This window comes from Nipponia nippon, unplaced genomic scaffold (assembly GCF_047370975.1).
Source record: "Nipponia nippon isolate SJK-2023a ecotype South Korea unplaced genomic scaffold, ASM4737097v1 scaffold_10, whole genome shotgun sequence".
Taxonomy (NCBI): Eukaryota; Metazoa; Chordata; class Aves; order Pelecaniformes; family Threskiornithidae; genus Nipponia; species Nipponia nippon.
In genome coordinates this window covers 33,404,262-33,431,976 of record NW_028262291.1, presented here as the reverse complement: position 1 = coordinate 33,431,976, position 27,715 = coordinate 33,404,262, and the positions used below count along the sequence as shown (strand labels likewise).

The window sequence follows — 27,715 nt, the reverse complement described above, 5'->3', positions numbered from 1 at the left end:
CCTACCACTGGGACAGACATGGACTGGGCAACTTGGACTAATCATGTTCTGCTGATCCCTTGAAGGACTTTGTTTTTACCTTTAACATCTCAAACTTCCCCTTGCTGCCGGCTATGATCAGCTGGCCTGGGAAGCTGCGGGTGCTTGATGGGTTGACGGGAAAGGTACCGAGGAGGATGTAAGATGCTTTGAAACACCTTTCTGCTTCAGGAGTGCCGTGTGCTTTGCAGGGAGGTTGGTGTGGAGCTATGCTGCAGCCCTGGGAGGTGGTGGTCCTAACAATAGCTTTCTGCCCCGAGTGCTAGCACAGTACAAGTCTGATGGATGAATTTCATACATTTCATACTGCACGGTGCTTCAGGAAACAAGCGGTGTGCAGATAAACCTGAAAGGGCAATTTAGCAGGGCAGGTTCTAATTACATTTAGAGGGATTTGGCCAGGAGGAAGGTAGGCAAAAAGTCTTTTAGAAGTCCTGCTGCCATTTTTTGTACTGTAATTCAAATCCTCTAATCCCCTCGTCAGGTGCCTTGGAGGCATCCACATTCTCTAAGCACCGGTCTTCACGGGTAGAGTTTTCTCGGTACCTTCTCCTGTTCTTTCAAACCCTTAAGCCCCAGTGGCACAGCAGCTGTACTGTCCCTGAATGTAGCTTGGTTTCACAAGCTGGATGGTCTGTTGCCTAAGCTGCCCGCAGGGCTGGATTCGGTGAGCTTTTTCCCGCTACAGCTTTGGCAATGCCCTGTGAAGTGGAATTGTGTCATCGTTGCCCCTCTGCTGCCAGGCTTCCCCTCCGGCAGGGCTGGAAAGGCCTCACGGCTGCCGTGCTCGCCCAGGCGCCCAGCCCTTGTGTGACCATGTGTGACTGCTGGGCGTTCGTGTGGCAGCGGGTGCTCGGGCAGCTCCGCTGTCAGCCCACGAGACCTGCTTCCGTGACCTGCTTCTGTGAACTCCCACAGCTTCCGCGCGAGATGCCGCCGGGGATGTGCCCATCGCCATGGACAGGGTGCCTAGATCCAGGGTGCCGTGGGGTGCCACGGCGGACCCTCACTAGCCACCCGCCTTATGGCAAAGAGTACCGTGTGGCGCTGGGGCCGCCGAGGGCAGGGAGCTGGGCTAGCGGTGCAGGAGGGCAGGCTGCTGTCCCACCCGCGTCCCAGCGGCTGCCTCGTGGGGCTGAGCCCGTGTCACCCCCTCCCCCCCGCGGGGGCCCTGCCGCCACATCGGGGCACCCGCTTTACCGGGGGCTGCCGCCCCCTCCCGCTCCGGCTGGAGCGCCGGACGCGGCACCCAGGCCAGCCCGGGCCGGCCGGCTGCTCCCCCCGCCGCGGAGGAGGAGGAGGAGGAGGAGGCGCGGAGCCCTCCGCCCCCTGCGGCGCAGCGGGGGGGGCGAGGCGTTAGGACCCGGCGGCGGCGGCTGGGCGGTGCGGGGCCGGGGCCGGAGCCGGAGCCGGAGCCGGAGCCGGAGCCGTGCGGGGGGAGCCGCCGAGCCGCCGCCGCTCCCCTCCTTCCTCCTGCAGCCGCCCCTGCCCGTCGAGGCAGCGCTCCCAGGCTCCCCCGGGGCGCTCGGCATGAGGAGGATCAGGGCCAATGCCATCGCCATCCTGACGGTCGCCTGGATCCTGGGCACTTTCTACTACTTATGGCAGGACAACAAGCCCCGCTCGGCGGCCGCCGGCAGGTCCGCCGGCAGCGGCGGCGGTAGCGGCAGCGCCCGGAGCGGGCCGAGGGCGGGCGGCCGGCTGGAGCTCCGGCGGGAGGAGAGGACCATCCCCCTCATCGTGAGTGAGCCGCGGCCGCCCCGCATCCCGCCCTGCCGCGGCGGGGAGGGTGCGCGGGCAGCCGCCGCCTCGGGCGGGGGGCGAAGGGGAGCTTGGCCTCCGGGCGGCTTTGCATTTATTTTAGCATTCGTGCTTGTCACCATGGCAGCCGTGACAAGCGGGGAGCAGGGAGGGCAAAGCTCAAGAGAGTCATGCCGCGGGTAAAGTGTTGGCGAGTTGTCTCCGCCGGCTCGCCCGGGCTCTGCTCCGCCGGCTGCGAGCAGCTGCCCTTGGCTGAGGAAGAGGGTGGGTGAAACAGCTGGAAGGTTTCTGGTTCGCCTTCAAGAGGCGCACATATACCTATATATATCTATATAGACACATACAGACAGATATACGATCACCGTTTTTTCCCATCAGGACCAGATGAGAGCCACGACCTCTCACCAGCCCTTCCCCTGGCCAGCCGGCTGCTGGGCATCGGGCCGGGGGACGCGAGTGGCACTTGCAGTGGGGGACCGTGCAGCTGGTACCAGCCTCTGCGTCGGCTCCCTCTGCTTGGCTTCCAAACGGGGGACCTGGGCTCTGCTCCCGAGTTTTGTCTGTTTTAAGCCAGAGACAGCAGTCTGCAAGTCAGGCTCAGGCTAGGGTTTGGGCAGGGTGGGAGATGGGGCAGCCCTCGGGGCTCCTTGCTGACCCGAGGGGTGGTAGCGGTGCTCCGATGTGCTACTTTGAATTTGCTCTCAGAGCCCCACACTCTGCCCTCCCTGGGTATCTGTGGGCTCGGTAGTGTGATAAAATCAAGCTCCCGACTTAAGGATGGTGAGGACCTTTCTGCTCTGTCCGTGGAGGAGGTTTGCCCTCCTTCAGCCTGTATAATAGCATCAGTAAAGCTCTCCCAACTCTAGGCGATAGCTTCATAAAAAATAAACCAGCCCCTGGAGCAAAAGCGGCCCAGCAGTACCATCGCCAGGAGTGATCCAGCTGAAGCAGTTCGGGAGCTGCACTGTGTGTCACTCTTTGGCTGCAAATCCATTTATCAGCCGGTTACGCACACATGGAAGCGAACAAAAGCAGCAGCCTGGTCGGAGTCGGAGCAGGGGCCGGGCGCCGGGGCTCTCTGCTTCCCTCCTCGACTGGCGCTGGGATTTTTGGCCTGTCTCTCTCTTTTCTCCACCTGTAAAGCGGGGGTGGCAGGTGTGTGTGGGGGTGTTTGGGAAGCCTCGTGAATGTTTGGAAAATGCTGTCCGAGCAGCCCCAGCCCTCGGGCAGCAGGGTGGAAACCCTTCAGCTGAGACCCTCAGCCATTGCTTGCAGCTGCCGAAACTGGAAAGTCAAAACTGAGGCAGAGTGAGGACGTTATTTGCTGCTCATTAGGGCCGGGGGCTGCCAGCAGTTCAGGCTGCTCTGCTGTGAGAGCCTCCACGGAGCAGGACTGTGGAAATAAATACAGTGCCTGTGAGGCAAGGAGGTCTGGGCGAGTGCTGCTATTGCTGTAGCCCTTCGGGGCGTGCTGGGAAGCGCTCTCAGGCTGGCCAGGGCCGGCTTGAACAAACGGAGGATTTGGAGCACTGCTGCCTGTCGGATTCTGCCTCAGCGGCAGGGGAAGCTGCCCCTGAGCCCCTGATTTCTTGTGTGTGCTTCAACATGCTGCTCTAGCAGTTTTATTTCTCCATTCTCCTGCTTATCCTTTCTGGTTTTTTATTGCATTTACTCCCTCTCAGAGGGCTTGTGAAGTTACATGAATCCGTATCATCTGCCAAGCACCTTAAAATCCGCGGGAGGAGGATGCTGTGGCAGTGCCACACGTTGTTATATTGCTGCTGTATGTGCTCATGGCTAACCACAAAGCCTGTCGTTACAAGCTATAGTGCCGTGCAACAGCCGCTCCAAATCTGGTCCTGCTTGCAGAACAACGTAAAGCATCTCAGCTGTGCTCCACACCTGAAATCCCTTAGCGGGGAAAAATAATCATCCTTTGCCTCTCCTTCTGTAAGTGGGGTTCCATGATAGGCCAGCCCCCCCCCCCCGAGTAAGTCCTGGTCACCCTGGCAGGCAGCAGCTGGGATGAAGGAGAACTCCCTCCTGATGCACCTGACGGCGAGGTGTGGTGGAAATAGCACATCCTGCCATGATCCGTTTGCTTAGGGAAGGGAAAAGAGGATTTTGTGGTGTCTGGGCTTCCCCTCATGTGTGCAGAGCGATTTCCCAAGGGTTCGGTGGGCTGCCGTGAGAGGCGAGCTGGTAAAATACAATATATGTGCTGCTGTAACTATGCAGTGGCATGGCTATTGGAGAACCTAACGGGCTTTGCTGCGATGGGAGGCAAATAACGAGCCGTCCCGGCCGCAGCCTCTGCCTGCGCTGCTGGGGTGGAAGCAGGGAAGCGACTGCAGGTGAGCCCAGGGCAGGAAGGGCAGCGGGGGCCTGGGGACAGCACCCCCCGCAGGGGCTGGCATCTCGCCGGGGGTCTGAGCAGTTGGTTTCGTGGGCTGAGTTGACCATGTGAGCCTGTGGGGCTGGTTATGCAGGGGCTATGGCTGTGCAAAGCGGTCCTCAGCACGCATCCTTACCCCAGCTCCCGGGTGCACGGCGTGTGGGCTGCGGCGCTGCCCACCGCCCTCTCCCAGCTGGTGTGGAAAATGTGCCATTTCAACCACCCCGCTGGAGAAATGATGAATCTAGAGAAGTGGCTGTCCTTTTGCAGTGCAGAGAGCCCTCAACCCTGGGTTCATTCCCTGCGAAGTTAAATTACTTGACTTAATAAATAATGGCAGTCTTGTGTAAGTGGGGGCATGCCTATACTCCGTATGCTTCTTGTGTCCCTTGGCCGTCTGCAGAGCCACTGAGACAAGCTGCCCATTTTGATCCAGCTTTTGGTTTCCTCTGCTCTGCGTGAGTGGTGGTGTTGGAGTTCAGGTTTGGGCTCATCTGCAAATAAGGGTTGACTCATGTGACTTACTGGTCTCTGGAAAATACTTCTTTGGTTTGCTAAAATTGGCTGCTTTTCTGTCTGGGAAAAAGAAAAAATCTTGTCTTTTGGGTGAGTGAGTCCAAGAGTTCTGCTCTTGCGTCTACGCAGTGACATTTCAAATCCTGGGCAAATGAAGGTGAATTGCGTGGGTTTTAAAAATTGAAGTGCTTTCTGAGCTTGTGGTTTTCTTCTTTATTCTCTCCCGATGCAAAGAATAAAAATCACCTTGGGTAAAAACTACAGTCGATTGCAAGTCTCAGCTTGAAACTGATTTGTTATTTGTTGACCTCATGTTTATTAGCACAACTTTAAACTGAAAATCCGGATGCCTGACTCCTGGAGTCAGCAAGGGAAATCTTTGAATATTAAAGTTGAGGGTGGGGGGCTGTCAGAGATCAGTGTCCCAGAAACAGCTCATGCATTAATGGTGATCCTCCAGGTCCCTGCTCTATGTCCAGAAATCTTGACATGTGGGCTCTCTGCAATAGCCTCTCCCCAAATAGGTCCTACAGATGCTTGAAATAAAAATGCAGAAATTGGTAAAGGGCAGGGCTGGCTCGGTGGTGTGCCGAGCCCCTGCACGCTTCCCCTTCCACCCGCCACGGAGGGTGGAAACACGAGTGGTTACCACAGCCCTAGGAATGCATTTTTTTTCTGGAGCACGGCATAGTTTCATATCAATTAGGAGGAGCCCCGGGACTTCTGGCAGTTGGTTTGTGTGTTGGGTGTTTCTGGAGGATGGACTTCTTCCCTGGGCTCTTTTCTGTCCCTCCAAGCAGGAGGTTGCCCCTGCTCCTTGGAAATTTCCCAGAGGCAGGAGCTGTGCAATGTGTCTTTTGGAGGGGCTTTGGCATCATTTCCACGCTACGTACAGGCAGTTAATCATTCACCACGTGCTGCTTGTCTGCTTTAGCACGGTGCTTATGGGCAGAGCCCGGGACTCTGTCCTCCCGCCTCCGACGACTGCAGCGCGGGAAGCTCGCCCAGCGTACCCGTGTCCCACTGAAGAGAGCAAGGCCATCACTGTCGCGTGGGCAAAGCTTGGTAGTCAGGGGGTGGCTGGTAGGGAGCTTTGAAAGAGGAATTTTGCTGTTGTGCATGCTGAGGATGGGAAGTCCCAGACTGGGAGACTGGGGATTTCCCAGTCAAAAGCTGGATGTGAGGCTGCCCTTGGGCCTCTCCAGCTTGCTGACTTCTCTGGGGTGGTAGGAAAGCAGCACCGCGCCTGAAAGATGGAGACAGAAGAGTATCGTTAGTTAAATACTCGAGGCAGTGTTAGGCTGGTGCGCAGTTGCTCTTTGGAGCAGGTATGTTGTCTCTTACCTTTGTCCTGCCAACTTTTGTGACCTGTGTAGCTTCTCTGTGACCGCACGAGAGCCTGTTTGGCAGCCGAGAGACCCAATATCGTAATACTGGCTCAGGTTGCCTGGGCTCAGCTCTCCTGGCTGCTCCCCACCTCTGTGCTCAGCCACGTAAAATGAGGACCAGGGAGATACGATCAAGGCGTCCTTTCCCCTTGTAGCAAAGGGTTTCTAAATTCTCTGCAGACATCGCTGAACTGAGCGTCACCTGCCTGTTGCGAGACAGTGAGCGGGAGACTCCTCTGTGCACGGCTTTCAGGGGACGCTGTTTGCCGCACAACTGGGATAAGCTGCAGCTTTTGTGGATCGATAAGTGATACCGTTTTTCAGGGACTTGTATCCCATGGAGCTCCCACATGTGTGCCGGCCTGGAGGCAGGTCTTGTAGCCTTGGGGACGTAACTCTGGGAACTGAGGTGGATCCTAAATAAAAAAAAATAAAACAAGAAGAAGGGGAAGAGCACTAATTCCTTGCATTGGCATATTGTCAGGCTCATGAAGAACAGGTTTGATTTCATGTCCTGCTGTGCCGTGGAGAGAGAAGGCCTAGTATGTAATGAGATGCCCCAGCTCATTTCAGCAGCCTCTTGCAGCTGGGGAAAGCGGTGATTCCCTTACCATTTGACTCTACCAGGTTGCTCACTCTTGAGTCTCTTGCCTTTTGGGGCAAAGATCAGGAATATGGCTATATAGGTTTCTTTCTGCTCTTACGCTGGGCAGCCGCGTGTCGGTTTGCACACGCGTGAACACAGGAGGCTGGATGGTCTCCCCGAGGCTGAATGGTCTCCCCAGGGCGGCTGTGCTGCCTGGAAGCCAGACCACCTCAGCTGCAGGCAGCAGGAACCCGAGTCCGGGGAGGCACGGTGAGCAAGCTGGTGAAGTCACCACGTTCAACAGCTTATGAAAAGTTCTTATTTTTTTAAAATATCTTCTTCTCTTCAAGTTAAAGGAAAAGCAAAGGGGACTTGGGCTCTCCATCGTGCCAGCCTGCGGAGCAGTGCCGCTCCCTGTGGCTCTGCAAATATCTGGGCTGCTGGAAACGAGGTGGGAAAGAAGCTGCCGGTCGTAGTGCTGATGCTTCTGCAGGGGGAAGGTGCCCCCTCCAAGTGCTGGGTTTGTCTGTGCCGTTCAGCCTGGCCCATTCCCCTGCCAAAATCCAGCACCCGCCTGGCTTTGCCCTCCACCTGCATGGCCTCTGCTCTTCCCAGTTAATTTTAGGGGGGGGGGTGTGTGTGGCCCTTAACGCTTGGGGTTTTGTGGCAGCCGTTCCTGCTGTGGCCAGACCCCTGCAACACTCATTTTTTTGGATCTCTGTGGGATTCCTATAAATGCCAGATAAGAGGCCTGTGCCAGCTCCCTGGGAAAGGATGACTTGGTAACTATTTCTCCAGGGGTATGACTGCAGGAGGAAGATTCAGTGACAGTTTGACAGCTTAATATTTTATTTACGGTGTTTATGTTTTAAAAATGTGGCAATGAATGCCATTTCCCTAAATGGCAGAAAACGATTTTATATTTAATTTGTCCCAGTGGCCCATGTGGCACATTAAAAAATAAAATAAAAATAAAAGAAATGGTTCACACTAATAATGTTAATAAAATCCAGTTGGCAGCGCTGGCCTTAATTGTTATGCAAAATGACGAGGTAGCTGCGGCGAGGTAGCTGGGGCTCCGGGAGCGTGGTGGTCTGGGCAGCCTGGGACAGTGTGTAGAGGTGTGGGGGGTGAAACGAAGACCTCCTGAAGATGGTTTTTTACTAGAGCCTTTCCATGAAATAAGTGGGTGAAGCACCTGCAAGCTTTAGCAAGCTAAAGCGTTCTTTCAGCATGCAGCTGTTTCCCCAGTTAGATTTGTCTTTGCATATACAAAAATGCCCTAAGATTTAAAAGCTAAAAATTCCGCAGTGTTTGCTGGAAACAGCAGCCTTTGAGAGACATCTCAGGTCACTCTTTGCCGTGGTGAAACTTGGCCCAGGCGCTTGATCTCGAGGCGGGCAGGTGAGGAGTCACTTGAAAGGCAAGGAGAGAAGATCTGGTTTTGTTTCAGTGGCACCGAACTGTGAATGCCCATGTTGGAGCGCTGAAAAATGACTTAATTATTCCTGTTAGAAAAACATGCAGCGTAGCAGAAAGGCAATGAAATAAATAGAGGCGGACGTGCTGGGGACGAAGCCCGTGGGTCGGGGGGGACCCGGTGCCGTGCATCGCCTCCCTTCCGCAGGGAAAGCCCCGGCGCAGAGCCTGGCTGGGCGGCATCTCGTGCTCTTCCTTGGCTCTCCCCAGGGTGCCAGCTGGTTGTTCCTGTCCCACGGCATCTCAGTGACAGTCCCAGGACCTTGTTCTCTTTTTTCCTGTTTCGGTGGTGAAGTGCTCCCTTGTGCTCCTCCAGCCCTATCTGCCAGGGCTGTAGTAGGGCTGTAGGCTCTTTTGGGCTCGTCGTGTTGGCTGTCGCTGCTGTTCTGCCTGTACAGCGCCTAGTGCAGAGGCTGTGATCCGCAGCACGTCCGGTACTATCGCATTAAGGTAAAGACATAACTAAAGCGAGACCCGTGGGCTGGGAGTTGAGCTGGCTTACTGACTGAGCTGCAAACTCGTCCTCCTTACAGGCTTCTGTGCCTCAGTTTCCCCAGAGTCTAAAATGGAGATTTTTATCTGCTTCACAGGGCTTTTGGGAGGCTTAGCTTGCAAGTTTTGTAAAGGGCTGGAGATGAGATAACCTTAGCAAAACATTTGGTTGAGTTCGCCCTTTGTACCCATTTGAACCAAGAACGGGATTAGAAGAAATGCAGCAGGTCAGGGACGATGGGCTGCACGAGGAAGACGTTAAAGGCGCAGCGCGGTGAGCTCTGTGCTGAACAACAGGATTTATGAGGAAAGGCTGTGTCCTACCTGCCGCTGTCTTTCACTCTATTTTTATAAGCAGATATTCCTGCAACTAATAAAACTGATAAAGGACAGGAGCTGGACTGTCCTCATCAGATTTCCAGGTCCAAATTGTGCTTGTGGCTGTGGAGACAGTGAGATATATAGGAGTACATTTAAAAAAAAAGAAAAAAAAGTGGTCTCTTGGGCCCCATCTTTGCAGAGAAATTACCCATGTTGTGATGTGCTTTGAGCATATGGGTTATTTCTCAGTGTTGGTAGAGCCTGAGTTTTTGACAGGCGGCTGCGTGCTCTCTTTGGAGCCGCTTCAGAGCCGCTTCAGGGGCACCGTCCCTGCAGAGACCTGCCCCAGCTTCTTCTGCGGTGGCAGCGGAGGTCCAGCAGCACTGTTGGCGTGCCAGCTCCGTGCTACCCCGGGACATGAACGAGGCTGCTGCGTGGGGCAGCCCCTGGGCAGGGAAGCTGTTTTAGCCAGTCTGATGGTGCTTGGTTGGTTGTCCTGCCATGATGGAGCTGCAGGGTTGACTTTGCAGTCCAGGCTTCAAGGCTGCCATGGTCAGGCTGCGTTAATGCTCCAACTTCTGGCTCTGTTATAGCACAGGCACTGATGACACTTGGCTAAAGCTGCAGAAAATGATCTGCTTTAACCTCTTGTTTTCTTTCTCCCACTTTCCAAATGTTTCATTTTTTAAGCTGGAATGTGGTCCTCGTGAGGAGGGTTTGTTTTAAAGTAGCAGAAAGAGGAAGAGCAACTGTGCTGAAACCTGCATCAGCCATTTTGTGGGCCCAGGAGGAAAAAAAACAGGAATATTTTTCTTGACTTTCTTATTTTGGACAGGCTGAATTGTGAAACAGCCGGGTCTTGGCTGGAAATGTGCTCTTACCCAATGAAGGTCTTTTCAGAGGTTCTCTGAAAAAGTCTTCCTGCAGGACAAAATTGGAAAACTGATGCTTTCCATCTGCTTGCATGCTGAGTGCACCGAACAAAGTATTTGGTGCCAGAAAGTGTCATGCTCAGTAATGCCACGCTGTACCTTTGTGCCTTTCGGTATCAAGTATGTAGTAAAAAGCCTAATAAATGAGGAAGAGCATGTCAGAGCTGCAAAAAGCAGTGCAGCTCCTTGGGTAACTGGTGAGTTAGTCTCCAAGTGTGGGAACAGGGATACAGTAGCAGTGCAAATGGGAGCCATCACATCCACACAAAGAAGTTAAAAAAATTCTGTGCTCCCTATGTAGTTTTCCAAAGTAATTTTAAATTGTAAAAAATTAATAGTAAAGTATCAGAGTTAGGAAATGTGAATGTTGCAAGTGCTCACTGCAGACTCCTGTTGCTCAATGATGTGATCATGCTGTAATTCCCAAGTGCTATACTATGTACGTGTTGTTGTTTCGTTTTGTGGTTTTTTTTTTCTTTGTACCTTTCTGGGAGACATTTTGGATCTAGTTGTGGGGTAGGAGTTACCAGCTACACCAGGCTGCTGTTGGAGTAGGCTGTATGTGTTTCCTAACCTTCTGGGATGTCTCAATTTGGCTGAAGTACCTGTTTTACACCTAAAGGTAGGGCACAGCCTCCCAAAGTGATCTCTGGGCAGGTTGATGGGGGCAGTGACAAACAGGTAGGGCATAACCCTGTCCCTGGCGTAGGGTCGCTGAGTTGCCACATCCCCACTGGTGCTACACTTGCTTCTGTGATGCTCAGGCTCTTGGTTTTGTGTTCGGGAACAGCAGAACCAGCTCCCCTGGCAGTACCAGACGCAGGCTGGGGTGAGCACGCTCACGTTTCTCCCCCCGCTCAGAGTGCAATGCGGTGTCTATGCTGAGCTTGGGTTGGCAGCAGAAGGATGGATGCTCTGCAATGAGGTAACACTTTAAAAAAAATCTGTTGGAGCAAATCTGAGCAAACTTGCGTCTGTTTGCATCCTCTCTGTGTTTGGGTGGTCTAAGTCTAGTTGTGCCATGCCTTGGGATGCCTCATTGCTGTGCTGTGCCCGCTAGCTGAGCAGCCCTGTGGGGCATTTCCAGTCTGTGATGGGGAAACTGGACCACACTCGTTGGGCACTCCCAAAGAAATTTTGGGAAGGGCTGGGAAATCCATGTTCCTTCAGAACTAGCTGTGGGCATCACAGAGGGTCTGTCGGGTCAGGCAGCGATGAGATGTGGTCAAGTGAGGTCTGGCCTTGGGGAGGTTGCCCAAGCACCTATCAAAAGCTCCCTTTGGCCAAGCGTGAAAGGGTTTTAAGTCAGCGGATGGACTGCTGGCTCCGGTCAGGTTCTTGAACAGACGCAAATCTCATGCTACGTGTTAGGCGAGCCAGGAGGAGGTGGTTTACAGTGAAAGTAAACAACGTTGTCCTTACAGCGCAGGATACAGATTGAGTCACATCGTGTAGTAGGGAAAATCTGCTGATCTGCTTGCATCACTTAGCTTACAGCATTATTAAAAATAATTATTAATTGTAAATTATTTACTCATTAATTTTCTTAGGCACAAAGCCTCACCTTCAGGAAAGATGTGCTGGAGCTGAAGGGAAACATGGTGGGGTGATATAAATGATTGTGCTCGGTGGGCTAACATGAAAAATAGGTTATTTGTGATATTCTCCTTTCTGCTGCTGTTCAGCCATTAATTGTGCAGCTCAGCCCTGTGTGCTTGGTACCACTCTGACCTTTGCTGCCCCGTGCATCTGTGAAGCAAGGGGGTCACCTGGGTGCTCCTGCCGCCCCATGGTTTTGGACACGTTAGTCTCAGCATGGCAATGCCCTGGTAGTAGGGTCCTCTTGCCAACTGCCGGCATCCTTGGGGCAGTGGGTCTCACCAACTCTCGCTTGCCCTTACTCACGGAGGAGTTGGCAGGGACAGTGTACCGTGGGGACCTTGGCAGAGGCGTATGCTGCCTGCAAAGCTGAGCCCTTTAAATCTTGGTGCCCCAGTTAATGGGGATTTAGTCCTCCCAACCTGTCACAGCCCATCTCATTTTTCCTCCTCTTTCTTTTTAGTTAGAGGATTATAATTGTCGCATTGAGCTTAAAGGGGATTGGAATGCTCTGTATCTTTCTTCTGCTTTTCCCTGGTGTCTCCTGAGAGGCATCGTAAACAAGGGGCAGGGATGGATAAACAGTTATTAGCATCACTGCAAGTGCTGGAGAAGGGATGAGAAAATTCTCCCTAACCTTTCGTGCCTGCCTTCTTGCAGGGGATGCTCTGTGACCTTCTGAGCTGTAGCAGCTCCCTGACACGCTGGCATTAGTCCGTGTCCCCAGATTGCCTGGTATGGAGGAGCAGGGACTCCTGGCAGTCAGCTGGGCAGGAGCAGCAGCTGCAGGAGGGGAGAGTGCTGACGGGAACTGGGTGTATGAAGGGATCACTGTCTTATTCTTCTGTGCCTCCTGTACCTTAGGAGCCCTGTAAGGTGTTATTCTAGTTCCCCAGCTCACGAGTGCGCAAAAGGAACTTGTTGCTGCCCATGGGTTGCGTGTTCAGAAAAGCCAGTGTGCAGATGCACTCGGTGCCTTCAGCTGGGCTTCAGCAGAATCCAAAACTGTAGCATCTAAAGTTTAAATGAAATAGCTTGACTTTTTTGGGGGGGTGGGTGAGCGGTGCTATTCACCGTGGAAGAATCCTTCAAAGTGTTAGAAAGCAGAAGTGCACGTTGACCATCTGAACTCCCTAGTTTATATAGCAATGATTCTAAGAAATTAGGAAATAACGCAGTGCACAACATTTATTAAATGACCAGGAATTTGCTAAACTGAGTCTTGTGACAGATTCGTTAAGGCTAAGTAAATTTTAAGGATCCGTGTTACATTATCAATTTTCTTGTCTAACTTTCTATTAATGCTTTTATGATTCCACTAGAAATACACCTCCCACTGCTATATTTAACTTGCTGGCCCTGTGTGAAGCTTTAATTGTGGTCCACACCATTCTCTGTGGCAAGGACAGCCATGAAGCATGTTGCCAGAAGGTTACTTTGAATCATTAAAGGCAATTCATATCTTCCCAGTCTTGGGTAGGTGAGTTGAATCTGAATGGAAAATATTTCTATCTATCTAGATTAGAATTTGCTTTAAGTTATCAGTTTAATATTTTTCTGCCCAAGGTAAATTCCCATATCATTGTCCCATATCTGATGTGGGTAAATTTAGATGCATTTTGGTTATTGCCTCTCAGTCGGTGGCCCTTTGAGAGTCAGAGGCTGCTTAGCCTGGGCTGGGCTCAGCACCTCTGCAACGCAGGGTTCAGATCCACGGGGGGTTGTGATCAGGGTGGCTCCAGCCATTGCCTGGGTCTGCTTGGCAAGAGCTGGGTGGGTGTTGGCAGTGTGCTTAGGGTTCAGGTGCAAAAGGAGAGACATGGAGAGAAGCTGTGCCCTGTGAAAACTCAGATGGCTCCGGCAGCTGCCAGCCTTTCCCCTGCCTTGGCTGTAACTGTATACCAGGGGAGCGCATAGCCTGGCTCACAGCTGGATGTGGATCTCTGTAGCAGACTCTTTCTGTACGTCAGGGACTTGTTTTGGGGCTCTTCTGGGATGGGAGAGTGAGACAGGGTGACTTGGTGAATAATAAACTGGTAGGGGCTGGAGTTACCAGTCGCCTTGCCATCCTTTTCTGAGTGATTTGCACATCAAAGTTACGCAGCCTGAGATCTCCCGTACATCTTGCTCCTAGCCCAGACCTCATGTACAGCCTGTGCTGCTGGGTCCCTCCTGATAGTCTGCAGATCCCTCCTCATAGGGGTGTTTGGGTATCCAGACCGGGGGCTCTTCTGTGCAAGGTGAAATGTGAACCGAAAAGACGGCATCTGTCCCAGGGAGTTTATAACATAGATGAGTAAGATAAAAGGTTGGGGAGAGAAAACATTCTTCTCCCCATTCCCCTGACGTAGAGCTGAGATTAAGTCTCAATTTCTGCTGAAAGGAAGAAAAAAAAAAAAAAAGCTGTGTTCGTTATTCAGATCTGCTAACCTCTGGTTATTAACTCTGATTAAAATACCAGTGAGCCAAGACAGCTTGGATATTAACTGTGTACCAGCACGAATTAAAAGAGCTTGGAATTGGATTCAAGCTACTACCCAGAGACAATTAAAACTCAGTTTGTCCTGTGGTAGCTGCTGTTGTAACTGACTGTACCTCATTCTTGTGAGGGTTTCACTTGTGTTGGTAATTTGGATCATCTCCCCACCCTCTCTAATTTCTATGTGGTCACTGATGGGTTGGCCACTTAAAAACCGCTTTGGCACTTCGCGTAACCTGAGGGGGCTGCAGTAGCCTGGGGGTAATAAATTTGGCTCGTGTCTGGGTAGGCTGGGAACTTTCCACCCCCTCAGTTACCCTGCATGCCAGCTGAAGTTTTGATGTGCATTTTTTTCTGCATGTTCACTTGGGGGAAGAAGCAGCATTTGAGGATAAGCCACTGGGAGTGGGGAGACAGGTTAGAAAAAGCTTCTAAATGATTCCTGCGTGTGCAAATGTCAATCATTAAACCTGTTACTCTTAACAGTGTGACTTCTTGTCGTGATAAGCTGCCCCTCCAGGCTGAACAGGAACAAATCTCAGGGTGTTTGCTGAGGTCTGGGAGCTGGGCTTCAGCCTCTCCCACCTCAGCCCTAATACTGCATGCTGTTTAAACACTCCCTCCTGGGCTGTGGTGGCCACCCACGTAGCAGTGGGCTAATTGGGGCTGCTGCTGCTTCTTCACTCTTATCTCTATCTTTGGAGAGTTAAATTCTCATCTTAATCAGGGTAAAGTGAGGTTCCCCATGTTATGTTGTTTTTAATGCCAAGTGACATTCATAACCAGTGTCTGGATTCTAGTTCTGTGCTCAGACCAGTAGCCTGTGTGATTTGCTCTTCTCGGGGGAAAAATACGCTGTAGGCACTTTAATCATTCTCTCTGCAGAAAAAAGAATGTTTGCATCTGGGAATACGTTGCTGGTATTTGTAGTACGTAGTCGTTTTTTGTCTTGCTACCAAGTTCTTAAATCAGATGGGTAACAGCAACGTGAGTGCCTGCACGCTGAAACGCTTATGTTCCTGTCCGGTGGCACGTGGCACAAGTTGTAACAGGCAGTACCATCTGACTGGGCATATGGCCTTTTTGCCACAAGTTATTAATAGTCAAATGCAAACACAAGCAGCAGCATCTGCTTTTGTAGGAGCAGAATTTTACAAGGATGAATTCAGCTAGTTGTACTCGTTTCCCCTGCAAATAGGAGTCTGAATGTAGGACATCCACTGCTGCAAATGTTGAGAAGGGGCAGGTGACTAGTTCAGACGCTAGCAGTCTGGACAACATCACTTGAATGATTAAAAGTTACAAACGGATGATTAGGCCTTTACCCGCCTTGTTTTGGCGAGTGATTTGGGTAATATTTGTTGCTAGTAATTCTGTAATGCAGGCAGGGGAAAACTTAGCAGTCTGAGGCGTGAGGGCCCTGGGGTATAGCCTGTCCCTGAGCGGGATGACCCACTCTGCGAGGCACGCTGGAGACCACCTCCCCTGATCAGAGAGGTGCGGAGCGATGTTTCTGGGGCAGCAGCGATGTGCCACCTCAGGAAGGCTCCTAACAGCTGCAAGCAACTCTAAGTCCCTAGGGAAGTCCGTCCTGTTTGACATATACTTGCTATTGCTTCTTGAACGTCTCCATACGGCACTATGGGATTGAGATGGAATTGGTTCTTCAGAGCACCTCTGCAGTGTAAGCAGAAACGGGCTATTTGGAGTTACTTGAGGGGGAAAAAAAGGCCAAAATAGACTGAAAACCCTAATGATCTAAAGGAAATACCTTTGCTCCTCAGACGGGTGAGTGGAAGATCCCCACTTGTTTGGTAGGGCTGCTCAGGCTCCCTGTAGGCTGTGCTTCCAGAAGACCTATTTGCAAGTTTCCTGCCAGTTCAGTACCTCCAGCATTACCAAAGCACGAGTGAAAAACAACTGCGTGGGAATGTCTTCAGTGTCATTTAGAGGGCAGCTCAGCTATCTGTCCTCCGGACAGACACCGAATCTGGCAAGGAGAAAGGTATTTATCCTGTGCTTTAGTAAGTGTTGACCTAAAAGAACTTGTTGCTACGCATTTCTCAAAAACCTGTTAATTTAAAAAAAAATCTCTCTTAGCTTTTAATGAAATTGATTCGATGCATTTCTAAGAGTGTGAAGGTGAACCGCAATATGCTTCTTGGTTTGCTGAACTACCTTATATGAACTTGGAGGAGCTTCCTTCGTGTTCCCTGCAGATGAGAAGGATGTATGAAGAAGCCTGGAGTGCAAGAACTTTTGTCTTTAGTATATGCTTCTAGTGTAGGGTGGGCGTGGAAGTATCCAAATATATTTAGAATCATAGAATCATAGAATCGTCAAGGTTGGAAAAGACCCTTAAGATCATCGAGTCCAACCGTTAACCTATCACTGCCAAGACCATCTATACCGTGTCCTCAAGCACCACATCTATCCGTTCTTTAAATACCTCTAGGGAATGTTTGCTGAAATGTAGAATCTTAATATTGTTTTTCTTACCTTGTCACGTCAGCTATTTGAGTTTATTAGGAAAAAAGAGGGTTTTTTTGTATTTCCGCTTTACCGTATGGTGGTGTTTGCGTCAGTCACAGAAAATGGAGATGTTAAAATAACTGTATCATCCAGGCAGCCTTCTTGCAGATGCTGCCTGCCTTCTGTAGTAGTGGCCCACACTATCTCTTGGAGCCTCTTGCTTGTTTGGGGAGGTACAGAAACCATCCGATAGCTCTTCCTTCCCTCCGTCCCATTAAATAGGTTGACAATATAATATGCAGGATGCACAACGCTGTGGTTTTAGCCTGTACTGAGCCAGATTGAATGCTCGAGGTCCAAAACCAGAAGGAAAGATTATCTAAGGATGCTGGGATTATAGAGTAAGATTCAGTGTCACCGGGCTGGAGCTGGCTACTCCTTGCTGTAGGAGCTGGGCCACATCCCCTCCTTCGAAGATGTGTGATTTGGGAAGAGAGGACTGCTGTTAGAGAGGCCTGTCTGCTCCTCCAGAGCTAATTTAAGAGCCTTCCACCCATTCAGGCAAGGGAAATGCTATCTGGAATTTTTCCTAGTATATTAAGTGACCTGGCTGTATGTCGTGGCCTAATGGTGTTACCACAGAGAGCAGTGGATAGAGGATGATTTTCCTTGAACGTTTTCTTTGCTGCGTGGGAAAGGGGCTGCTCCCATCTGATTCAGCTGCTAGGCAGCCAGATTTCTCTCTGCTGGTCAATAAACAGAAACTGATGTTTTATGCACCAGAAACTGGGGTACTGGCTGCCATAGTTATGACTTAGTTTCTAGTGTCAGATTAGTTAGGACTTAGATATTGCACCAAGCCAAGGATCTATCTGCTAAAGATGTACAGGCTGAAAGTGAATCCATATTTCTATGTTAAACAGATTTGTAGTGGCATCTGTTCTGCCCAATGATTTTTTAGAGGGGAAATAGTCCAGAAACGGTAAGACTGAGACACTTCAAGTGGTACTTTTGGTAATAAGCATTTTTTGCGTTGACACGTCCGGTACACTTGACTCTTCAGAAATGTGGTAAGTGCTTGAGCATCTGCTTTTACAGATCAAGAGTCTGAGGGAGGCTCAGAAAGGTTAAAGTCTTGATTTACACTGATTGCTCAGGCTCCATTGACTTTCTCTTCGAATGTCTTTCCCACCGGGCATCCCTTTCGCTAGAGCTTCAGTGCCTGTGCAAATAGTCAGAGCTATTTTGCAGGGAGAGGAGGTGGATCAAGGAACAGCGAGGTGAATATACCCCACTGATGCACAGTGCCAGCATGCTTTGCCCCCCAAGGATGATGCTTCTCCTCTTGGGGTGTCTTTGGGATGTAGCATCGAGAGTGCTCAGGTGTTGTCTGTTTGCAAGTATGACATCTTGCAGTGCTGCAAGGTGAAGGCCCTTGCAGTGAGTGGCTTGAATGAGGCAAACAGTAATGTGTTGTCCGGGGATGGTTCATTGGCTCCTGCCTAGCAGAGAGAAAAGTGTCACTGTGATTTGTGCTTACCTAGCTATGCAACTGAATTTTATCCTTGAACTGGGTTCCTGGTTAAGATAAAATCCCTTGGGTGAGATGCATGCCGTTTGCACGGGGTTCTTAATTAGAAGAATTCATCATAAACACGGGCATCTTTCTCTTGTTAATATGGCAGGGGATGGAGATTAATTACATCAGCAGAAATGTGTCTGTTGCTTTTACCATTTCTATGAAATGTGGCAGCCCTTGGTGTCTGCAGACAGAGATGAGGTTCCATATGACATTGGTGTGCTGCCACTATTATACTTTTAATTATTTAATGAATTACTGACCTTTGAGTTGACGTAACTCTACAAGGCTTGCTATCTGCTGATTAGGAGATGCTTAAAACTTGCATATTCAAAAATTTCTAGATCTGCAGTGATAAAGGGGGAAAATCATGGCATTTTTAAATTTTTAATAGCAGCCCTCTCCTAAAATATCTGTGTTCTGCTCTCCCATACTGCCACTAGCAAAGGAAGGGATAGAGTGCAAGGAGATAATTTACTATGATAATTCCAAAATTAGCAGCTTAGTTTGGGGCACACGCTCTGTCCTCGCGCCCCCTCCAGTTCAGCTGGCCAAAGGGATGCCATTCTGAAACAGTCTGAAGAAGAGAAAGTCCATTGGCTGTGCAGAGCTCAAGAACTGGAGATTAACGTTGCTTATTGGGTTCTTCTATGTGAAACCTAGCTTCCAGCGCCAGGAATTAATTGCTTACATTCAGGTTTTGAAGGGTCTGTGTCTCTCGCAGTGAATAACACAAGAACGGCTTGCTGGCTCCAAAGCATGTAAGCATCGTTTGAAATGCTTGCCAGTGGGGTGCAGCAGGGCTCTCCTCTGAAGCTAGCAGGAACAATTAGACCACTGGAGAGTTGATTTTGGTGGGGTTTTTTGGCCAATAATCCCCATCTATCTTCTCAGGGAAATTTTCTTTTAGCTGGTTTGTCTCCTTTCCTCCTCCCCAGATGGATATCATGGTATAAACAGATTGGTAAGGAGAACCGTTTCCTTCCCCTGCCTAAAAAGGAAGTGAACGTATGGAAGCTGTCTCACGGAGACAAGTTTTGAATCCTCTTTTAACTTGGCAAAGACGTTGCTCTCACCCCAGGAGCCTGGAGGAGGAACGCCGGTGTGGCAGGCAGAGGCAGAAAGGGAAGCCCACATAGATGACTTATGGGAAGAACGGACAAAGTGTGTTTTGAGGAGACCGGTGTTGTAGCAGCTGGGTATACACCTATACTGTGCCGGGCGAAATCCCACTCTGGCTCTCACAGTAGGTAAAAGTTGTGATTTTCAGCTGCTTCTGTCCTCTTAAGCATAAAAGCGAGGAGATCCGTGGTGTTACTAGAGAGCAGATGAGTGTGTGTCCATGTGTTTAATTAAGACCTGCTCTTCAGTGAGCGCTTTATTGCAGATGCTCTTTGTGCACTTCTTGCGCTTTTGCGATTAAAGTGTTAAGAAATTTTCTTCATCTCCTTGTCTTCCATATTCTCATGTCATGAGTTAGGGATGAAAGTGCCTCCTCTGCCAAATACGATCTGATGGAAGGCCTTGCCTGCAAGATTTATTTATCTGAGTATGAGGTTTTTCAAGTTTAAGTGGACATTAAGTTGGAATTTAGAGAAATATCTCAAAATGAAGGAGGATAGAACAAGCATTTCTGCCTGTCCTTGTTCTCAAGTGTGCAGTGCCTATCACTCTCAGAAGAGGAACAGGCTGTTGTGGTGCTGTTAAGATGCTTGAAGAGTCGCTGACCTGTGGGCTGTGGTGCCTCTTCTGTCAAGAAACCCCCCCAGAACAGTTTCTGTGCAGTTTTTTAAATGTCTAGCTTGCAGTTTGGGAGCCCAGGCATGAATGATTTTAAGATCTGTTGCATGTCTGAGGACAAGAGTTACAGACCCTTAGAACAGATAAGAATTTAGTTAAAATAGATAAGAATCTACTGACAATCCATAGCATATTGGATTCCTCCATGTAAAATCTTATGTACAGCGCTGAGGATTAATTGATTAAACTCTTCTCTAGAAAATTTTATTCTTTAAGATGTGAGTAATGTAAAATTGCCTTACTGGCTCAAAAAAGCATAAAAATAGGAGTTTAAAGTGGCTGTTGCCAGGTGGAGAATACTGTTATCTGCTTTTAATTATAGGACAATATTTTCCTTAAAAAAAAAAAAAAAGGTGAATCCAAGTCTTTTGTATCCTTATGGTGAATAGAAGCAGTTAATTAAAATAAACACTTTGAGTTTCAGATTTGCCAGTTCTTTCAGATGAAGGGACTTAGGTAGAGCTGGAAGTAGGTGTTTTATGAAGCTGTTTCCTGCTTTGCAGTTCTCCCTTCGAGCTGAGATGGAAAGGAGGTGTTAATCACTTCTCAGGGCCTCTGCAAGACATTGCTGCCGTCTTGTGAACATCATTGATTGTGTCCTCCAAAAGATCTTGCTGGGGCCATGCAGCGGGAAGAAGGGATGGACAGCTGTGGTAGCTTGCTGAAAGGAGCAAGAATATTTGATTTAAGAGCCTGCAGGCACTTATTATTGTTCCTCTTGCTCTGTTGAGGCACTAATCTTATATTTTACTCTGCAGGTTACCATGAACAACTGTGTTGTTTCTCCAGGTTTTGCTAGCTGCCAGTAGGGACAGTGCTTGGCAGGTCAAGAAACACAGGAGGAACTCGTCTTACCAAGACACCCCTCTGTCTGTCTGCAAATGATGCTTGTATTTCCTTGTCCCTGGGTACTGCCTCTCTTTTGGGCTGTGAAAGAGGCAGAGGCTGAGCCAGTACAGCCCCATACCAGCAGGAGATGGGGGCTCTGCTAGGTCATGAGAGGCCTGAGGGCAGAGGGGTCATCTTCCAAGAACTGGACTGAGAAGACACTGAGGGACGCGAAGTGTATTTGGAAGGAGTGTGTGGGGGAAACAGGAGGAATAAAAGCCAAGTTGGTCTCCACCAGATGCTGGCTGTGGTCCCTGAGGGAAAGCATTTTTGCTCTGTTGCCGTTGATGTTTGTACTCAAGGTTAAAGCACTTGGGCAGAGGTGAAGACACCATTCTGGGAATGTTTTGCTTCAGATGGGTTGACTGCAAAGGGAATTCTTGTTGTTAGACTGGTATTAGCCAGGAGCTGTGAGAGGGATGACGACTCTGTCACTTGCCTGGTATCATGGAAGTGTGCAGTGAAGGGTGACATTAAGTCATTATCAACTAAAGAAGTTGAGGGAGTTCCTTTCCCTCTTGGTTTAAAACTTGTTGCTTCACACAGGCTAACACGGTGCTCTGGGAAGAGATCGAAGGGGTGAATGTGTGTGGGAAAACAGAGGATGGGGATGGCTTCTCTAGATACATTTTTCCCACTCACTGCTTCCCTCCAAAGTTTATCGGTAATTTAGGAATTGGTTCTGGCATATTGCTCTTTATGTTATAATAGGAGGAGTCTGTTAACGGCATGTCTGATGGGTGCTGGAGTACTTATATGAGCTGTCATCTGCTAAGATGTTATCAGGTTAAAGATGGTCATTTGCTGGGGTGGCTGCTGCACCCCCAGCTCCAGTTCAGCACTGATTGGAGGGACTGGGAGGAAAAGTGCCATTTGGACTCAGAGCCCTCAGTTCAGCTCCAAGGGCTGCTGGAGCAGCCTTGCTGGAAATATCCTTGCAGTTTGAGCCGCTGGCCTAAATGCTGGCTCCGTAACCCAGAGAGTGAATACTAACCTGGAGATAGAAAAGTCTCACAGCCTCTGACTCAGTGCATCTAAGTGACATGGAATGGGGAGAGCTTGCAGGGGAGAGGTAGGATGGATAAAGAAAGTTAATTTGGAGGGGAAGTATATTTTGACATGGCAAGATAGGACCAACTTTGTTTCCTTGTGCTTTTTTCTCTGCACTCTAGACTGCAGAGAACAGCATCTATTTAAACATCCCTGTAGACTTTCCTCACTTTCATATGAGGAAAGAAAGGGACAATAATTTTTTAGGAAACCTGAGGTGTGGCTATGTGCACAGTTGGACTGAGTTGTCTGGGAAATGTGTATGTGTTACTTGCGTGGGTATATATTGACATCCTTGAGGATCACGTGGCAGCCTAGCTATGAGTGCATGCTGTAATGATATTTTAATTGTGATAACTTCTGGAGACTTTTTTTCAGTACAGAGGATTTTCACCATCTCTGTACTAATTTTCCTGGTTTATTTAAAGTAGTAATTCAGATCTAGTGTTTCTCCTGCTGCTCTGAGTGGTACAAATGAAATAGTGACGAGCCGTTTGACCTCCTGAGCAGAACCATTGGAGGTCAGAGGGATGCCTCCCTGTATCTACCAAGGGAACTGACATATCTACCTAATGAGAGACCAAACCTGAGCAGTTTGGCTGGCGCACTTCTGTCCCCACCAAGCAGAGGTCCATCTTGGACATCTTAGTTTAAAAGCCCCTGAGCCTTCCTGCAGAAAGGGCTGGTGGCAGGTGGCTCCAGGACCCAGCTGCATTCCTTCCTCTCGGGTTTCTTTTGTCTGGGGCATCCCTAAGCAGGACTTGGGGCATCCAAGAGCTGGGGACCAGCCAGGTTACAGTCCCCTCCTGTGTGAGGGTGGGCCTGCTCAAGACTGGATGACTCAGGCATGCATCCTTTGATGAACTCACCAAGGCAGCAGTGACTTGCAGCAGGTGGAGGCCTCTTCAGTTGGAGGTGATGTCTGAGCCTTGCAGCAGAGGCTCCACCAGCAAAAACTAGTGAATCACTTTCAACTCCATTGATTAAAACGACAATAAATGAGCATTTGCTTGTGATGGCTAGGTGAAGCTGTAGTACCTCAACCCATGAGGTTTTGTTAGATGTTTCAGTGTTCCCAAGCTAATGATCGTCCTTGAGGTAGGTATCTCTTTTTCTCTTGACACCTATCATCACATCTCAGACCCGGCACAGTAGGATTTGAACTGTGTGACACTGGTTATGCAGAGATATAAATTGCTATTGCATTACCTTCACCATGGTGTGTGGTATGTGTCAATTGCCTCTCTCCAAGACAGCCATTTTTGAAGCAGTCCATCACACGCTACAATTACACTTTTGGTGAGGAAGATCACTTACTTTCTGCAAAAAGAAACATTATTTCTTCCCTAATCTATGATTAAAGATCAGTGGACTTTTGAAAGATACCTTTCTGCTTTCCTTGAACGAAATTATTCATTCTGTTGTTCCGCATGACTGACAGATATATATCAACCACAGGCCTTTAGCATTACAGTACCAACCTCTACTGCTGCATTTAAGGACCGATTATTCATTTGCAGGAACAGTATCAGCCAGTTATCCTCTGCAAACTGGCATACAGAAATGTGTAGTGTGTAGTCCTAGCAAATCAGGAGGGTAGGTTTGCAAAAATTGCTCCATTTTATGATGGGTGTACCTTACAAAGATTTGATGCTGTGAGACAGTTTTCTATTGTTTATCTTAACTGCTAGTTTCTAACAGAGAGTGTGCTACTAAGCTCTTCTGCTCTGCCTAGTTGGGGCATTGGTTGCTAAAGGGTCAGCTTTCCCAAATTACCCAAATGTACCAAGTGTCTGGCTCTTTTTTAAGGGGGGGGGGGGAAGCTTCTGACAAAAGGATACCTTTCTGCTTCTGGAATGATTCTCCCTTGGGTATCCTTGACTCTGAACATGACCACAGTTAATTATATTTGGGGGAGTAAATGTCCGGCAATCAACTTGTTTCATCTTTTCCAGATTCCTTGGAGTAGCCCATGAATGACATGCTGAAAACCAAGCTGTTGACCAACGTATATTGATATGGCAGTTTTGGAAAACTCCATTACGATAGTTGTATTAAGGCTTCTGTAGATCACTACCAGACCCTGGAAGTAGACTCTAGCATTGAAGGAGTAGTTGGCTTTACATTATTTGTGCTGGTCTTGTAAGCTGCTTTTGGCTGAGCTGTTTAGGGGAGAAGCTGAAAGTGGATGCTCATAACAATCTGATGATTGTTCTGAGAAAAGTCAATCACAGGAGCTCCCCGAGGAGGTAGGGAGGCACAGTAGCGTGGTACTCATCAGCGTGGGTAGGTAGCAACACCATGCTGGGTGCAGGCATCAGAAATGGCTTTGGTGAATGAAGTGGGCAGAGCCCTGCAAATGCAGTGGGGTGTGAGGCAGGAGCTGAGCATCTCCTCTCAGCACCCTGCTCCCAGGTAGCAGGCCCTGCCGCATCCACAGCATGCTGCGAGTATTAATTTCCTTCTCACATAACTGGGAACTGGCTGTGTTTGCACTGGATAAGAACCTAGCTTTAAAAAAACAAAAGCAACAAAACAAACTAAAAATTACTATGGTATTGCTATGGTAACACACATCTAGAAATGCAGACAGATCTCTGTATCAACTGAAGGCTTGGGCTTTATAGCCTGTGCCCTGGTGGTTGCATATGCAATCAGAGACAGAAATGATGCTGTAAAGGGAAAACAGCAGCAGGTTTATGATACCTTGGGATCTTTCCAAATATGAGACCTACTGCTGCCTCTGAGGCAGGCTAGGAGCAGTTGCAGGCTGTTGGTGCGCATCTGTCATTGCCTGTTCACTACCCACCCAGGCAATGAGAGATGAGGGGCCAAATGCACTTCACAGCACTGTTGTGGCTGAGCAGAAATAGCTGATTATGGGATCGGCATTGGAATATCCTATATTTTGAGTTTAGGAACACCTTGGCCTCTCATTGGGTTTTTGGGGGGCTTTGACTAGTTGAAGAAGGCAGATGCATTTTGCGTATCAGGTATCATTTGCAGCATCCACTGGTACGTTCAACGGCAGGCCTGGGAGAAGGCAAAGGGAGCTCAGCTTCCTCCCTGGCATGGTGTTCAGTTGTGTGTGCAGTGGTTCTGGGTTTTGCTTTGTTTTCATTCTTGTCTTCCATTTTCACTCTATTATGGGCAGTGTTAAAATCAGTGAAGAAGGAGGGGAGGTGCCAGCAGCAGAGAGCTTTGAGTTTCTGGCTGAGATGGAGAGCAGGTTCTTCCAAAGCACTGCTAAAGCATGGGGTGTCTTGGTAACTCGGATAGCCATCTTCCCCTCCGCATCTCCTTCCATCTCCCGAAAAATATGGCAGGACTGGGCAACAGAGCAGGGGAAAAAGGGAAGGAACTTTCACCAGGGCAATTATGGAGGTGTAGGGGACCCCGCTATAATAGTGGAGGCTAATGTTAGGAGAGAAGAAGACCTGCCCTGAGAAGGCCTGGCTTTAAAGAGGAGAAAAAGACCTCAAAATGCTGCCTCCTAAAAGAGGTCTTGTTTCCCTGCAGCCCTCCCTGAGGGATTATCCTGAAAGGATCCTGGCATGTGAAAAGGAAGCTGCCTCTTGTAATGCAAGGATTTCTCTGGCTTGCCGCTGCTCCGGCTCCCCTCGGGACCAAGTCACAGGCTGAGTCTTCCTAACTACCATTTCTGGCTTCAACTTAGTGGAAGCTACTGAGTGTGTGAGATATCACTGGGGACTTGGTCTGGACGCTTTTGGCACACCACTTGTTTCTGTTCTGCTTTGCACGTGATTGCAGGGAAGCAAGGGAAGAACTCCAGGGAGCTCAGTCTCCTGTGCGAGGGCACGTGATGGCATGTAATTACGCGCAGTCACGCCAGTTAATGCTGGTAGTGGACATGCATGGTAAAACTAGCTTTGCGCTGACACTTGTAACTCAGGATTGCCCTCTGTGCTGAGTGCTTGACTCTACCACCTTAAATATGCCTTTTAATATTGCTTTGAGGTGGAGGGGGCAAGGGAGGGAGCTGGATGAAGTAATATGTATATATTGACAGACAGCAAAGTGCCCTTCAACTAAGGTAAAGTCCTGAAGGAGGTGCTCCTGTAAAAGTTTGGTACATCTCTCGTCACTGGTTTCAGAGAGCCAGAGCAAGTCATGTTGCTTAAACATCTGTTAATTACGGAGAAAGATGGAAAAATGCTGTCCTGGCAATTGGCTGGATCCTGAGCGGTGAACGTTACTCAGTGGGCACGAGAGCTGCTGTGCGTGCTCTGGCTCACAGCCTTTGGCTGCAGAGGTCTCAGTGGGAGCTGCCTTTGTGCTAATCAAAAATAAGATTTGAACCATTAAATGCATTTTATTCAGTGGGAGGTGCTGCTCTGCTAAAGAGTTTTGTCCTTTATTAGCGTTCGGTATGTTGCTGGTCAGACCACCTTCAGCAGTGGCAGGGACAGACTGCCACCCTACCGGCCGTGCGGGTGAATACACTGCCTGGGTGCTGTCGCTCTGTAGTCCTGCCACAGCCAGACTCACTATATAGAATACCTTCTACATCCAACCAGCTGCAGTAAGAAATGCTTATTCCAGACTGTGTAATGCAGAGTTACAAGTTAATTCCTCTTTCACATTCACCTTTTGCCGTTTAGGCCTCCCGCATCTTGTTCCCTTTCTAACAGGTCTTCAAGTTTTTTGGTGGCTGGTTTTCTGGTTTGGGTTTTTTTAACTTTATTTTGTCATATCTTTGGTGCTGTCTGTCCCAGCGCTTGCAACCACAGCTCTGCTTTTGGTTTTATGAATTTTTTTAAACCTACTTTGAAGAAACCTGTCAGCACATTTCCTTCGTTCATGTTTGTTCATCTCCCTGTTCCCTCCTGAGCCAGAAATGCTAAAACCCAACAAGAGCAAGCCAGAAATGTGAAGAATGTCTCAACATCTTTTTCTATCTGGGAGAAAATGAATTGCGTTACAGACACCATGTCTCTAAAAAGCTGTATTGCATTTAACCTTTACCTCACCACTACAACCTCCAGCTAGAAATTCATATGTTCTTTGTCTTCTGGGTAATGAAGGCTATTTAACAACATATTAGTTAGAATCGTTTCTATAAACAAGCCATTTTCCAGGGCAAATAAAGATTTGGAAGAAGGGGAAGTTCAGTATGTTAAAACAGTTTGATTTTTCCAATAGATCATAATAAAATCATGCGTGTGAATGACTGAAAGGTAGTGGAAAACGGGGGCCTTGATGACTACTCTGTGTGTGTGTTTGTATCTCTCTGTTTATATTCTTGTTGTGGCTGAAGTCCTGTCCTGTTGATGTCACTGGGAATTTTGCCACTGGATTTCACTAGTAATTTACAGCAAACTTAGGTTTTTACATTGTGTTCCTCTGAACACAAACAACGCCTCTGTGCTTCATGCTGCTCTCTGCGGAAAGGAGCAAGCAGACCTCATCAAGCAGAGCTCATCCTCGTGAGCAGCCCTGCGGTTTTCATGGAGCTGTGACATGACTGAATGTATCCAGGTTTTATTTTTTATTTGTGTTTAGGAAGGCTGCTGAAGGCCCAGGCAAGATTCTTTGGCCACCGCAGCACTGGTGGCTTTTTGGAGCTGTGTTCTCTCTTTGGTGAAATAAATGTGTGGTGAAAAATGCACCTGCCTGGTGCTCCCTAGGCAATGGGAAGGAAGCTGGGCTGTGCCGCTGCCCAAAGACATGAATGGAGTTTGCTCAGCCCTACTGGTTATACTCAGCTGTCATACTTTGGAAGAAGAGAATTTAAAAAAATGCATCTGATGGATCTTGAGAAGGGAAAACGGTCTTCCTTGACAGCATCAGTTCTACTCACACAACGCTCCTCTGGGAAGCAAAAGGTTAGGGGCACAGCCCTGGCTATCAGAAAGAGACACCCACATTTTTCTCATGACACATGCATGAACTTTCAGTTTGAAAACTTGCTGGCAGGG

At 49.1% G+C, this 27,715-nt stretch overlaps 1 protein-coding gene across 2 annotated transcripts in view; it reads left to right on the top strand.

The window, feature by feature from the left end:
• The first annotated feature begins 1,421 nt into the window (after window positions 1–1,421).
• The window catches only part of GALNT16 (polypeptide N-acetylgalactosaminyltransferase 16), a 78,900-nt gene continuing 52,606 nt past the window's right edge, over window positions 1,422–27,715 (top strand). For both annotated transcript variants that reach the window (XM_087746478.1, XM_087746477.1), the window contains exon 1: window positions 1,422–1,779. In XM_087746478.1, coding sequence (XP_087602604.1) covers window positions 1,570–1,779 — 210 coding nt within the window. In that variant the 5' untranslated portion in view covers window positions 1,422–1,569. The remainder of the gene's footprint in view (window positions 1,780–27,715) is intronic.